This window comes from Fulmarus glacialis, unplaced genomic scaffold (assembly GCF_000690835.1).
Source record: "Fulmarus glacialis isolate BGI_N327 unplaced genomic scaffold, ASM69083v1 scaffold35, whole genome shotgun sequence".
NCBI lineage: Eukaryota > Metazoa > Chordata > Aves > Procellariiformes > Procellariidae > Fulmarus > Fulmarus glacialis.
Window position 1 is genome coordinate 172,597 of NW_009214765.1, and position 14,909 is coordinate 187,505.

General features: G+C 41.3%; 1 protein-coding gene across 1 annotated transcript in view; it reads left to right on the top strand.

Annotated features, from left to right (window-relative positions):
- Positions 1-14,909, top strand: part of DGKI (diacylglycerol kinase, iota) — a 121,967-nt gene that overhangs the window by 78,567 nt on the left and 28,491 nt on the right. The window contains exon 26 of the mRNA XM_009578677.1: positions 14,297-14,322. Coding sequence (XP_009576972.1) covers positions 14,297-14,322 — 26 coding nt within the window. The remainder of the gene's footprint in view (positions 1-14,296; positions 14,323-14,909) is intronic.

Sequence of the window (14,909 nt, forward strand, 5' to 3'; positions counted from 1 at the left end):
CTTGGTAGAGGTTTAATCTACATCTTTTAATTGAAGTAATTAATTTTCCCATTGTTTGGGGCAGTAACAACCACTCTTCTAGCATCTGTCCAGCTGTGATGGTAATGTGTTTCCAAAGCTGCTAGATGTGTTGTCTGAATCAAGTGCATGGTTCATGAAGGGTGGGCGAAGGTTGGTCAGAATGCCATCTGGTCCTGTCAAGGAGACGAAGAAAAAATGCCTGTAGGGGCTGGAAGGTGGCTGCAGCCCTTTACACTAAATAGACATTAATTAGCTAGTAATGCCACCCAGGCACTGCTTTATGAGGCAATAATAACCTAGTTCCTGAGAAGGAAGAAGGAAAAGGCTGAATACTAAGTGTTTTAACTCAGCCACGAGAATCAGATCATTGCCAGGAAATCAGTGTGACAGTACAGATGTTACAAGGTGGTTTGTTTTTTTTTTTAAAAGAGAAATCTTTGTGTGGTACAAGGTGAGAAGAGCATCAGAGACCAAGTTTGCATGTAGAAAGGAGAAGGAATGCTCACCTAGTGAAAGTTAAGAAAATATAAAGAGGTCACTCTTAGGATTTGAACATGCTAGGCAGGAGCTCCCTAGCGATAGTGAACCTTTGAAGTTTCAAAGATTGGTGAAGACTTGAAAAATTCAAATGTTTCCCCAAAACTCTTGCATTGGAAAACTCAGCATCAGCTCTCAAATAGGCAGAGTAATCTGCCCTGGTATATTTTGACAGCAAAATCTGAATTAGTTTTCTGGTTCAGATTTAGTTCAAACTGCATTTAGAAGATTAAGCCACAAGAGTGAAGTGTGTATGTTTTAACCAGCTATTTGTACACCTGTACAAATTACTTTGCATTGTTTAAAATCCCAGGTGAGGCTCCATGAGTACTGATGCTTTCAAACAAATCTTATTTGAGGGAAGGCATAAATGACCATCTCACCTTCACTGTACACTCCTGTGTAGTCCTTATACTAGAATGAGAGCATAACAAAATACAGTGTCTGTTTATGCTCGACTCTCCCTTTTCTTTCTCTTCTGTTGTCCTAGATGCTTTTACAAATAGCTTATAAGGTGCCGCTCTTACTACCTCAAAGTAGAGCATGAGAAAGGTTTGCCTAAAGCAGTTCTCCACCTCTCGCTAGGAGAGTGATATTAAAAAGGAGGGGGAGTTAGTGAAAGGAAAGATGGGGATTCAAAGAAGAGGAAAAGTGATGTAAAGAGAACTGAGAATGATTCAGGGAAAGGTAAACATGGGTTAAATAGGGAAGAAAGAAGAAAAAATTGTAAGAATATAGCAAACGGATAAGAAATTGTTTTGAGGGAAAGCAAGTTCCCTGACTGAGACTGAGTGGGAAAAAGTGATGCATCTCAGTGTGGGGTCTGGTCCTGTATTTTGAAAGCTCTCACTATTGTCAGCGTGATGCAGTCACAATACTTAAAATCTCGTGCACATTCCAGATAGAAGCTACAATTTATCCACCATTAAGAAATCTTTTCTTCAGTTGCTGCTGTAAATCTTCTGCTACCCCCATTTCTGGAGACTTTCTTGACAAAGAAGGCACCTGTTAATTTTTTTACACTCTAGTGCCCAGGTGTAGTAAATAATGAATTTCATGTATTTTATGTTCCTGTTGTGAATATTAATTCTCTCCATATACTTCAAGACTTTAGCCAACTTCATTGTTTTTGGAGATTTTCAGTGTGAAAAAAGCAATAATTATTGGTTTCCTTTGGAATTCTACCTTGAAGATATGTGCCTGCAGTTCTGAAAAGATGTATTTCTGCCCTTTCTCATTCCATTAAAACAATGTAACAATGAAAACCTAGCAGAATTTTGGCATTGCTTGAATAATTTTTCTTGAAGCTTCATTTCTTGCCACCCAGAAAAAAATTTCAGCCTGACAAACAATAAGAAGGCTCTTAAAAATGGTGGGATTTGGCTGACAAAAAGGAGCGTGTTTTCTCTGTGAGATCCCTGTGTTTTTAAAATCAAAACCTTGCAGAAATAGTTTGAATCTCTTATTTTCTCTGTATAGTCAGCTCAGTACAGAGCTACTCAAAAACAGGATAGTTATTTTTATTTTGTGGTACAATCATTGAATACAAGAACAATCTGGAGACTGTAGCACTGCAGACAGAAATACTTCCCAGTGAAATTCATACTCTTTCCAGATTGACAGCAAACAAAAATCTTGTTTAGTGCCCAGTGCTGCTCTGCAGCCTGTGGGATTTCAAAAGTTTCTTTAAGGACAGCTACTGCTGCTGGTATTTGTTACTATTTGGAAGCTAATTTGAGTGTCCAGCTTTTACAATTTTTCTAGAAGTTTTCTTTTTCTTTCTGGAGCTGCTTGTACAGCAACCTCAAATACAGCTGTATATACAGAATATATATGAATTTGTCAAATTATTTGTCATGAAACTGGAAATAAGACTTTTACCTGGACACACATTAATTCACAAGTTAGCTTTGAGCCTCTCTCACATTGTCACTTAATCCTTGTCGACTTTCCCCAGGGAATGTCTCTAGTTCTCATGATGTTCATCCCTATCATAGCCAGGAGAAGGGACTCCTGGACATGTCTGATTAGTAGACACACCTTTACTCAACTGCAGAAAAAAGGAACACAGTTTAGAGAGGAAAACAATGCTAAAATCACAGGGGATGGAGAGGAATGTTGACACCAAAATATCTTTTCAAAGACTGGCCGCCATGAGATGTTTTTGGTATATCCTGAGTGTATCACGTACAGACTGTGTAGGTGAGGTAAACGTGAGAACAGACGTTCTCAACTCAGGATTCAAGAGGCTTTGCGTTACTTCAGCCATGTTAGTACCATCTCAGGGATGGTTCTGGGCATAGGAAGATCCTGGCATTTTGCTCTGATGTCTGAAGATACAGAAGCAGGACTAGGGAAAGTGTTACCACATACAGTCCCTGCTATGTCAGGGGATGAGCTGTGGCTCTACGGTGATTGCACCCACAAGACCTGAGGGATCTTTGCAAACAGCAAGAATCAGATGGTTCTGGAAACTGTTTAACATGAACTTTCAGCAACTTCTGGTGTTGCCTTTAAGTGATTGAATACATGGAAAACCTTATTTAATCACCTTTTCCCCTGTTAATTAGTAGAATTTTTATGTCACTACTGCCAAAGTCTGGCCTTATCTACAGAGAACTGGGGTGTAGAAAAATCATGGTTTTTACTTATTAAAATTTCTGCAACAGTCATTAGTATTTGGTACTTATACATCCTTCTGGCAACCCCTTTCCCAGTAATACTGAGCTTTAAGACATCGTCTTTTGTTTCTGCTCTTGTTAACAGTAATTGGAAAAGGAAGAAATCAGAATTTGGTTTAGATTTGCATGTGTATGTCCTTATTTGTGTATGTGAGTGCAATGCAAATAGTGTTTGTTTTCTTCCAGAATTAAATCTTCAGCCTTTGCTGTTGAGGGGCTGAATTGCTAAGGGATTTTAACAACAGTAGGCACATCTGATGGAGGTGGGTTTGTGTTTCTGCCCCTTCAATATGTGGCAGAAACAAGAGTACATCCTGTACTGCATCCTGTAGGATGTTTTTTTCCTCATCAGTACTTATTACCAAATAATTTTATTATTCAGAATGTAGCTCCCTGGAGTGCATTGGGTGGGATTTTAGCTTCCTCTTTTCCCACCCACCTGCCCCCGAGCCCTCAAAATGAAGGCTTTTAATGATTTTTGTAGCATCTCAACACCTGATGCACAGCTGAGGAAATTCACCCTGCTGACAAATTATTTTGGCAGACAGTGACATGCAAAACACTCCCACACACCATGAGATTACAAATTGGCTTCTTTAGAGGATCTTGCTTCTTGACTGGCATCCTGCTTTCCAAAAGGGAAATGCAAGCAGTCCAGCTCTCCTCTTCTCCTTGGGGTGATTTCAAGCAACAGAATACGCACTTGCTTGACAAAGGCACCTACCTACAGTGATGTTGAAAAAGTCAACTACCACCTAGCTTGAAAACGCTTTCTGAATAGTTCCAGTAGATAAGGGGATGAAAAAGAGTTTTCCAAGTTTTTTTTGTTGGAGTGTGTTTAAAGGATGAAATTGATGTTGACAGAGTACAGAGAGAAAACCAAGGCACCCAGCTATAAGTTGTTTATCATAACAACTATAAATCTGCTTTCTATTCTCTGGCTGATAGCCAAGGCAGAAGTAATAGCGTTCTTTCTTTTTTCTCTTTTCTTGTTACAACTCTTTCTTTTTCCATTTTTTCCCTTTGCTTCCATCCTTGCTTGCTTACTTTAGCCCCTGGATTGAGAAGCAGAATCTGCGCTAAGAAGTAAAGCAGCTCTGCAGCAAAGAAGGCAGGGGAATATATCAAGACAGTCGCTTCTTGTACCCTTGTTTTCCGTTTGGCTGGGTAAAAGAAAATGACATCTGATAATCTGATCTTTAGGGCCTACTGCTTTCCTGCAAGTGTCAGGCATGTGGTAATTGCACTTGGCAAGAGAAGGGTAGAGGAGAGAGTGGAGCTAACGATGCCACTGTAGAATGTGAATATTCTTCTCTTCAGCTTTACGGAGTGGAAATAGCAGACCCATGGCCCCCAGTGACATTAAAGGTACTGGAAGAGGGATAGCTGGGTTTATTAGTGTGATATAGGATGATTGACAGCCTGTATTCTTCTGGGCTTGCTTTAAGCACTGTTATAAATGTAGGGTGAATATCCTCCAGCACAGTAGGCTTCCAGTCCAATAAAATTTGGAAAAGAAGTGAAGCTTGTAGTTTTAGGTAATATGTATGTCTGTATTTGTGTGTACTTGTTACTTATTTGTAAGAGTTGAACTAGGACAAAAAAAACCCCATCCTGGTCCTGGTTTTCTGATCATTGCACAGGAATAGCAAGCCTGTGTCCATGTGCTCTGTCCCTGCCATAAGGAGCTGCCATCTGCTCGGGGAGGAGACTGGTTCTTAATGTGCTCTCACTAAGTACCAAGCTGTCTTATCAAAGCCAAAACTAATAAGCTTCAGGGCACGGGTACAAAACACAGTCCTGTACATATGTAAAGCACACATAGGAATACATTGCGTCTCCAAGCTTTCACACTAGGACATCTCATAATATGCATTCAGACTGTATTTATTGATACCCCATTCATATTCCTAAGTTGGTTTAACAGGCTTGCAAAGAGAATAGAAATGTAGTTGGGTAAAATAACTGCTCTAGACTATCACACAGAAGTACTACTTTGCCTGAGTTGACAGTGTTAAACTCCCAAAAGGCAAACCTTTGCTAACTTTCTCTAATTCTTCAGATACCTGCATGTTCGGATTTCGGCTGTGGCTGGAAACTGGAAAGTTTCAAAATACCATGCAACAAAAAGCTAGAGACAAAGCATAGTCATGTGAAAATAGGTCATCTTTTGAGGTTTGCAATTTAGTATTTTAGACCCCCAAAGTTTAGAGTGTTTGGATGAGGCTGGGAGCAATATTTTGACATGAGCCTTCACTTGACTCCTTGAACAAAAAGTGAGGTTTTTCACTAGGCTGCTTGAAAAATACATTGGTGAGCTATTTTTGGTTGGTGGAGGTGCGCATGAAAGAGGTTTATTTCTTCTGGAAAATGTTGATTGAAACAGAAAGTACCTGTGAACGTGGGCTGAGTTTAGTGTGCTTGCGTTGGGGAGAGATTCTCCGGTTCACCTGGGAACTGCTGAGGGACAGGGAGCATGTTCCCCAGGCTGTGCGTCTTGGCATGGGTGCTCTGCAAGGAGCTGCCCTTGCCCTTCCATGTCTAGGGAGCCTGTCCTAGTCCCCTGGCTGTGGACTTATACATCAGGGTGTAGAAGGTGCTGTCTCCTCTTAAAATACCTGCCAAAGGATTTCTCAGGTGGGAGGAGAAACTTCTGAAAGCTTAAAAGCATTCAAATGGCGAGGGAGAAAAGTTGTCTCTGCTTGCCTGCTGCTCCTCTGCGCTGGGAAAGGAGCACTAAAACCCAGAGCTTTGTCTTGGTAGCTGGGACTGAGAGAGCATTTAGCAGTTCTGGCACAGAGGTGTGTGCATGAGAGGGAAATACATGAGGAGCAGGGCCGTAACACAGCCTTGCTGAGGTTCCTGGCAGCGTTGATGCCCATGGGCAAGCAGGGACAGATGGACCTGGCTAAATTATGCCAGGAGCTGAAATCAGAGAGCCAGAGGTGGCTTGGAGCCAGCGTAACCCTGACTCCTAGATTCTTGTTTCTGTGCCAGGCGTCTAAAAGTGCAGCACAAAACCGTATCTGAAACTCCCATTACAAATTTCATTCTCCATTAATTACTCTATAGCAGGAGTGTAAAGGGCTCAGCAATTCTGCTCTGCCTAGAATGTGTGTTATGCACATTAACTGAGGTGATTTTTTTTTTTTTTTTTAAAGATGGCAAGCAAGTGATGGTTGCTTAGTTGCTTAGCACTTGTGAAAATCAGGCCACATATTTATGAACATAATTGCAAGAATCTGTTTCTGAGGGATTCCTGTGTTTCAGTCTCTCTTCTCCCCAAACCACTAAAGGCTATTTATCAGGAGTCATTGGTTTGCTTTGTGGTAACAAACCCACCACTTAGGGTAGCTTCTAGACTGTTTAGAAACCCAAACTGGCCTAAAATTATTTGGATGGTGTCTTGAGGTACCAAGCAGCTGATGTGCTTCATCTCCATCTAGCCTGAGATCCAAGTGGGGATGTGACTTCTGAATCAGAGTATACCTGATGTGCTTGCTGTCATGGCTTTGCAGTTACCAAAATAATTCCTTTCTCTGGGTTAAATAAAAAGTTGAAGTCATAGCAAAATGATCTCTGGGTTAATCTTTTTCTGGAAAAAGTAAAAGTACACAGATCCGTTGTTGAGGAAAGAGGTCAGATGATTTGTTATCTGATTGCACCTAACATCTTTTTTTGCTTTTCGTGTAGGATGTTAAGGCACCCAGACGCAGGTCTTTTTAATAAAGAGCTATTTCAAACAGCATCCAGACCTTTGACATCCAGTTTTTTGTTTCGCCAAAGTATTACATGGTGTGGCTAGATCTCGCTTTATTTCTTTTAGGGTTAGAGCCACAACAGCTCCTGCCTTTCCTTTGCCTTTTGCCCCCCAAATTTGTCAAGCAATTGACAGGTAGGTCAGTGAGGATTTTGAAGATTTAATTCAAATCTGGAAATGGAAGAATAGCATTTCAAAGAAGCTTGGATCAGGCCCTCTTCAAAATGAATGTCTTGCATTTCCCCGAGATACTTTGGTGTCATGTGGTGATAAGAGAAAGAGAGGCCAAGTATTAAAAAAAACCCAACAAACAACCCACTATCACCCTACAGTGATCCTGCTGGTCATTTGGAAATCCCTTCTTTTTTAAGGAAATAACAAGCCAGCTTTTTTAGGTCATGTTTGGACCTTGATTCCAGGGTAGAACTATCTTTTTCAAGATGAACGCATTAGAACATGTCTCTTCTTCTTGTTCTTCTTCTTCTTGTTCTTCTTCTTCTTGTTCTTCTTCTTCTTGTTCTTCATTTTTCAATCAAGGTTAACCATGTTTGGGTTTACATCTGATTTTGCAATAGTGTCTTTTAATCCCCTGTTAAGCAGCAATTCCCAGGCAACTCCTCTGGGTGTCAGTACAATTTCAGGTATAGCTGAATTGTGGTGTGCCAAGCCTTCATTCAAAGCATTCTACAGTGGATGGAGAAATGGTAAGAGATAAAAAGTTAGACAGTAATGACAAAAGATATGGAATGATGTAAGGGACACATATGCATGAGACACAGCAAGGAATACATCTGAGCTGCCCTTGCTTTCCTAAGAAGCCCCAAGCTACGTTCCTGTATGTTGGATTGCTTGTGAACAACCTGAGGCAATGGTTTATGTGCAGGTAGAGACTGGGGCTGCAGAAGGAAGTTACAGAGATGCTAAAAAAAGTACCAATCTTTGCCTTTAGCAGAATTAGAAAAAATTAGGCTCTCCAGATTGTTGTTCCAGATTAACAGGACATGTCCAAACGGATTTCTGCAAAATAATAAATAACTTGAATGGAATTTTTTGGATTCAGGGAGCATTGCTGGTCAGCATTTTCCCACGTGTGTAAGACAGTATGGCCATTGTCTATGAGAAATATTTGAGAGAAAAGAATGACAGGAAAGCTGGGATAGTAAAAGCAGAAAGCTTTGTAGAGAGACTCATAGAATTGCAGAAAAATTTAGGTTGGGAAAGACCTCTGAAGGTCATCTAATCCAAACCCCCATTCAAAATAGGTCCAGTTAGCTGAAGTTGTTCAGAGCCTTGTCCAGATGAGTTTTGAATATCTGCAAAGCTGGAGACTGAATAATTTCTCTGTACAACCTGTTCCCCTGTTTGGTCATCCACATGGTGAAGAAGTTTTTCCTAATATCCAATCTGACTTTCTCACATCCCAGCTTGTGACTGTTGCTTCTCCTCCTCCTCTTTCTTCAAGCAGACTCTGTTTCTGTTTTCTTTATACCTTCCCATTAGGTAGCTGAAGGCAGCAATAAGATTTTCCTTGAGCCTTCTCTTCTTACTGAACGAACCCAGCTCCTTCAGCCTCTCCTCATATGTCTCTCCTCAAATGCCCTCGCCATCTCCATGGCTCTTTGTGGAACTCAGTCCAGTTTGTCGATGTCGGTCTTGTTCCCAAGTCTCACAAGTACTGAGTAGAGGGTAAAAATCACTTCCATCTACCTTATGGCTGTGCTCTTGCAAATACAGCCCAGGATGCCATTGGCCTTCGCTGTCGCAGGGAACTCTGCTGACTGACGTTCAACTTGTGCTCTGCTAACACCCTGCATCCTTTTCTGCAAAGCTGTTTTCCAGGTGGTAGGCCCCCAGCCTGTCTTGTTGCATAGTTTTATTCCTCTTGAGGTGCAGGACTTTGCATTTGCCTTTGTTGAACTTGCTAGGTTGCTGCTAGCCCACTTCTCCAGCCTGTCAAGGTCCCTCTGAATTGGGCATGTGTAGGGTCAAAGCGAAAGTGTGGGGAAGCTTTCAGTAATTCTTAGCCTTTTATTTTTCATCAAGTGCCATGGCAGAAAACGGTGATGCCCAGGCTGAGCATTATCTTTAACTCCTACTGGGCACCTCCAAGTAGGAGATGCTGAGGGATCAGGAAAAAAAGCAGTTCTTCCTTTCTGCCAGTAAGATATGAGGCAGCTGGGGCTGCAGGGGACTCGCCAGTCTCAGAGGCATTGATACAGAGTGCTAAATGAGGGGGTTTCCTCACCTTTATTTTAAAAATACTTTATGTGCGAAAAATTTGCTTCTATTACAATCAGAGAATATATGAGTAAATCCCAATAGAGATGCTGCTTTTGGTTCTGAAGAGATGTATGCACAAAATGGGAAGCTCTTAAAGCTATTCCCTCCCCTGATCACAGGCAACTATTGTCAGACTGAATTAGAAAGTTTGCAGAAATACATTGGCTAAGCAGGGAAAAGGGGGAATGGTCATAAAAACCAGCAGAATTGCTGCATACAGATTGTTATTTGGCCTTTAAATTGTAAATGGCTGGTTTTAAATAGGCCTGATGCAGATGGTTTCTGCTACAGGTTTATTGATTAAAATAGCTGCTTTACAGCAGCTCCGGGTTTGTTTCTCCAAAGGCTTTTGTCTTCATGAATAATGTACCCATTTGCTGAAATTTTGTTAGAATTCATCTGCTGGAGGCTGGCTGTATTTCTCTAGGTTCCTAAACCTCAGTTGACTAGGCTCGAAATTGTGACAGTCCCTGCCCTTCCCTCCTTAGAAATGAATATTCCCTCTTCCACCCTTCCAGTGCTGAATAAACCTAGTACTTGCACATTGGAGAGTGCACTTGGAAACAGCTGTGAGTGTTTGGCTGTGTGGGGAAGGCTTGTATGATACTGAAGGCTGTCTTGGCTATTCTGGGGATTAGATTTTTGCCAGCAATTGATCCAAAGCCTGTAAGAGTGAGTGGAAAAATTCCAGTGAGCTTTGGATCAGATCATTAACTCTGAGGCACAATGCTGTTTTAGGTGGGCATGTCTCATGCCTTCAGTATCGTAAGTCTTACAATTTGCTGGAAGCATCTAGTGAATGTATGAGTAGGGACTTTTTACATTACTATTCAGGCTATTTTATGCATTTCTAAATACGTGTACCTCATTCCTTGGGAGATCCTTGTGCATTTTGTGTTAAGCACAAAAGGTACTGCTTTGCTTGCATAAGGAATGGTGGAACAGGCAATGCGCAGCTTCCCCTTGCAGACCGAGGCTTGCAAGTGCTGTTATCTCTTCTCAGTAGAGCTTGCCACTCTGCAACAGGAGGAGAACATTACTGCAGGACCTATAACGAAAGGAGGGGTATGAACAGCGTGGAAAGCAAACAGAGATGATAACATACTTTCCCTTCTCCTCCCTTCTGATCCCCTTTGTCATAGTAATATTTGTCTTCCTTTTAACTAGTCACTACAGCAATAGCTCTTCATAAAGCATCTGTCAAACCAGGGCAGGGGAAAAGTCAGATTAATGCCTTTGGTGAAAATATTTTAAATTGGGCTTCCCTTTCACACTTTTGCATGAGAAAAGAGCAGTGTTGGTGGAAGAGCTAATTTAATCTCATGATTCTGAAAATGTAGCCAATCATAGACAACCTGGCTGTCTTTACTCTCTTGGGAGCAGGGGGGGTGGGTGATGAACCTTTACACCAAGATAAAACCAGAAACAAATAACAGTTAATGTGGAAAACAAGCGATTCCATTCTGAAATGGCCAAGAACAGGATATTGGAGAGCTTGAACCGTTTTCTGAAGGTTTTGGGCATTTGATTTGTTTTGTTTTGTTTAACCAAACTAAAATCTCTTCAAGATTGCGTTTGGCAAAGTGTTTTGACCCAGGTGGGACCACAGATCTTGACAGCATATTAATTCTTCTGAAGTATCTCTGACTTGTCTCTATTTTTTTTAAGGCATAGAGGTTGTGGGAATGATAACTTGCTTCTTTAGGACAATCAAACACACAGCTAGAATCACACTATGAGGGCAGCTGACAGGCGCTCGATAGATGGTTACTGTGTGGATGTTAGCAGCTGAGAGTCCTCCCTCCTCAGGACACCCATCTGGTGACCAGTGCTGCCACGGTATATCCCTCACACTTCTGACAGACCTGAGAGAAAGATGTGTGACCGGAAATATGAGCATCCACTGGATTTTTTTGCTGTCGGGAAAGCCCCCTGTGGCTGTGGAGTGAGTGTATGTGATTTAGAGCAGCTCATTAGACTTTCTTTCTTTCCTCCCTTAGAGCCTATCATAAGCATGGGGTAGACCAGACAATGCATAAAATGCCCAACACTATTAGTGTGGACTTTCCAGCAGCCTCACTTCCTTACATTATAGTTACAAGCAAGACTCCCCTTGGTGTAGTTAGGCCAGTACTTGTAAACAGTTTGGAAAACCTCCCCCCTGCTAAAATGTATGGCCTGAAATTGTAGGAGAATGTTGAAAGTCCTCTACACTCTTTGCCAAAGTACTTTGTCAGTAGTGGAACAAAGGAAGCCTAGTTTATTGTGGTTGAGCCCTTGGTATCTCCAATGGTGGAAGCTCTCGTTGAGGCTTTTCTGTGGCTGAGATATTCAAAACCTCTCTTTGTGGCTTTGCAGCTACGTCAGAAAGTTTGAGCTTATGCTAGTGCATTTCCTTGTGAAAGCAGGAATTGGCTCTCCAACCCCTCTGTTAACAATGGGTGAAATGAGCCAACAAGCTCAAACTTTATTACGGTGAGGCAGAGAGGTACATAAGTACACATCAAGATGCTGTGATTATATAAACCTTATTTTTCCAGGATACCAGGCTACACAGTTCCAAAAGATGCTTGATGAAGCCTTTCAATGAAAACACTGCTACTAGCAACAGTAGTACCTGTTAGATTTCTTACTGTTCAACCACTGTGTTCAAGGCACGCAACAAAGCAACAAAGGTACATGGCAGTAGTATTTTGAAAAATATATACTAATTTTGGGCACACTAAATATGCACAAACATATTTTTCATCCTTCCCTTCAATGTTTTAATCAAGAAGGCGGTGATATTGTAGTAGTATCTCTCCTGTTGTTGATGCTTTAAGGAACTAATGACATCTGTTTTACCAAGCATAAAGAAAAGCCAAATTATAGGATAATCTGTATTGTTTATTTTATTGTTTCATAAAGATCTGAAAGGTGATGAAACTGTGCAATTAAGAAACAAAACAAAGGAATAAACTCTACTGGTGCTGTGGGATACTGCATTAGCAATGGATGGAGAGTCAGGATACATGAACTAAGGAACCTGACATGACTCCTGCATGTAAAAGTATTTTTAAGTACCTAAAAATTTACATCTCTTGCCCATTCTGCACTGTTTAACCTTGTAGGAAACACTGTGTGTTGAGTTTTGAAAGGGTTCAGAAGGGTTTCTGCTGGGGGTTGTGGAGGAAGGCCTGTAACTAACTGGTCAAAGCAGTGGGACAGAGTCCTAGTGATGCCTGCTAATCCTCCGGGTTAACTGCAATCCTGCTGTATTTCAACAGACATGGCTGAAGTGCAAGGGCAGAGCTGGCCTGGTTGGCAGCAGAGCAGGATACATAACTAGGATGTTCAGCAGCAATCAGAGGATTTAATGGGAGTAGACGATTAATTATTTCTGATCCATACAGACACATTGGCTTCTTGCACAGTCAGAATCTTAATTAGGCAATCACATTTTTTCCTTGCACAGTGACCATTGCTCCAGCTGTGCTGTAACTCTTTTCTCTCTTTTTTTGCAAATCTCTCTCTTTTTTAAAAATAAAAATTTGCATACCTCATTAGGAAAGTTTCCTTCTTTTCTTTCCATCTTTCCTGTTTGCATCTACATATTTGCATATCTGCTTCTGATGTCCTATAATCCCTCAACCTTCATTTTCAGACCCCTGTTATGGAATGAGATCATGACTCCTTCCTCAGCTCCTTTATTCCTCTAAATCCAAGGTTTCTAACCCTTCCTTTCCCCCGCTCCAACCCCCAGCCCGTGCTGACTCAGTTAAATATACATGTGCTCTTTTCCTCTTTGTTCCTTCTTTTCCCTTCACCCCTCTTAGGCTGCTTTTCTTGTGTCAGCTTTGATCTGTTTGCTGGCAACATTAACATTTTTAAATCTTTAGTAATTTGTTATTTTTTGTACCTCGGTGCAAAATTAAATATATCTTGGAAAGGAAGCATGAGTTGTCCCATTCACTGCAGGGATTGTCCCATTCACTTGTTACCTGGCTGGGAAGGCTATATATGCAGTCGAAAATCTTTGTTGGGAAAGTGCTGAGGCAATGGTCCAATCCACTCTGTGCTGTCAATATCTGGTCTAAATAACCAAGGCACAGTCCAGATTTGGCTGTACAGTTAGCCCCAGTTTTGCTAAGCCAAGCTACTGCAGCAAAGGGAGAAGTGGAGGGCCAATACTTTACACTGCTTTATGTTCCTTTGTTGTGGGTGCTGACCAAAATAATGAGGAGTGTGATCCTCAGTGGTGGGAGCTGTGACACAAATCTCTGGAATTCAGTGGGGCCCTTCTGTTCATCAGCAGGGGCACCGAGGGCTCTCTCATGTTTTATAACCCCTCACTCTCTTGGACTATTATCAGAGGCTTAAGCCACTGGTTAGGATATCGTGTAACTCCTGTGTTGCTGCTGTTATGTTGCTTTTTATTGTACTTACATCTGTCCAGACCTTTTTTTTTTCTTTCCTGTCATCTGTTTATGTTGCTTTTGTGAAGATGGCATGAACTGGTATTAATTATGACTAGTCTTTTATGCTCTCCAGCACATTGACTCATGGTAAGAAAAATGGCCACCTTAATGACTGCAAGTTCCTCTGAAGCTATAATTTCCTCAACTACCCCTAGCTGTGAGGTTTCCTCCTGGCCCACACTTAATTATGGTCCCTTCAATAATCTCTGAAGGATCAGAACTTCCTGAACAGTAATGTCAGCTATTTCCAACAGTAACAGTACTAGATAAGTTCTTTTCTAAGTACCTACAGAAACTCTTGACGTGAGTGCTTAACAGTGTAGTTGCCGGCTTTATGGACATGACTCCATACAGCCACTCTGGTCTGCAGAACCTGCTCTCTCTCTCTGCCCTTTTCTGTTCTTTTCTTGTCAGATGCTTTCCAGCCCTCCTTTCTAAGTTAGCCCAAGAATAAAACCTTCCAATTCCTCCCTTCTGTATTCCCCACAGTGACACTAAACCTTATTAACCTTATGCCTTTCCATACCAAAGATTGACTGGTCTTTGTTGTTTTATTCCAGGTCACCAGTCTCTTCAGAAGACCAAGGTAAGATGTGTTTTATAGATACTAATAGCATATTAAAAATGAGACTAAAGACTAGCTGTAAATTGTGTTTTAACACAGTTGTGGTGGAGAAAAATGACTTGATAAAAATGAAATTTTGATGTTGCTCAAACTTTGTTCAGCCCTAGACATCAAGTGCTTGTTCTTTTAGTTAATTTAGTTGGGGCTGGCAGAAGTTAAGCCTGTGTTGAGTTATTTGTAAAATGGATCTTGCTCAAGCAAGCTGAATTATTGCAAGTGTTTGCAGTTTATTCACACAACTGCATAGGGCTTCATCTATGAAAAATTATGTGTGGGCTTAAAGGACAATGTATGGTTTTTGTGAAGATGAGCTGGTCTCTTGTGACTCTTATAGGACAGCACCTTTGTAGCAGAGGAGGGTAGATTGTGTTTAAAGGCTTGAACCCAAGTTATCTTGGGTTAACACTAAAATCAGTTTGGTAGCATGGTGTGGAATTTAGTGCCACTTGGAGCTTCTACATATAAAAATCTCATGGCTTGAATAGCAAGAGTTGCAGGTTATGGTAATATACTTGCTCTGAAGGAGACGTAAGGATCTGATCTTTCCC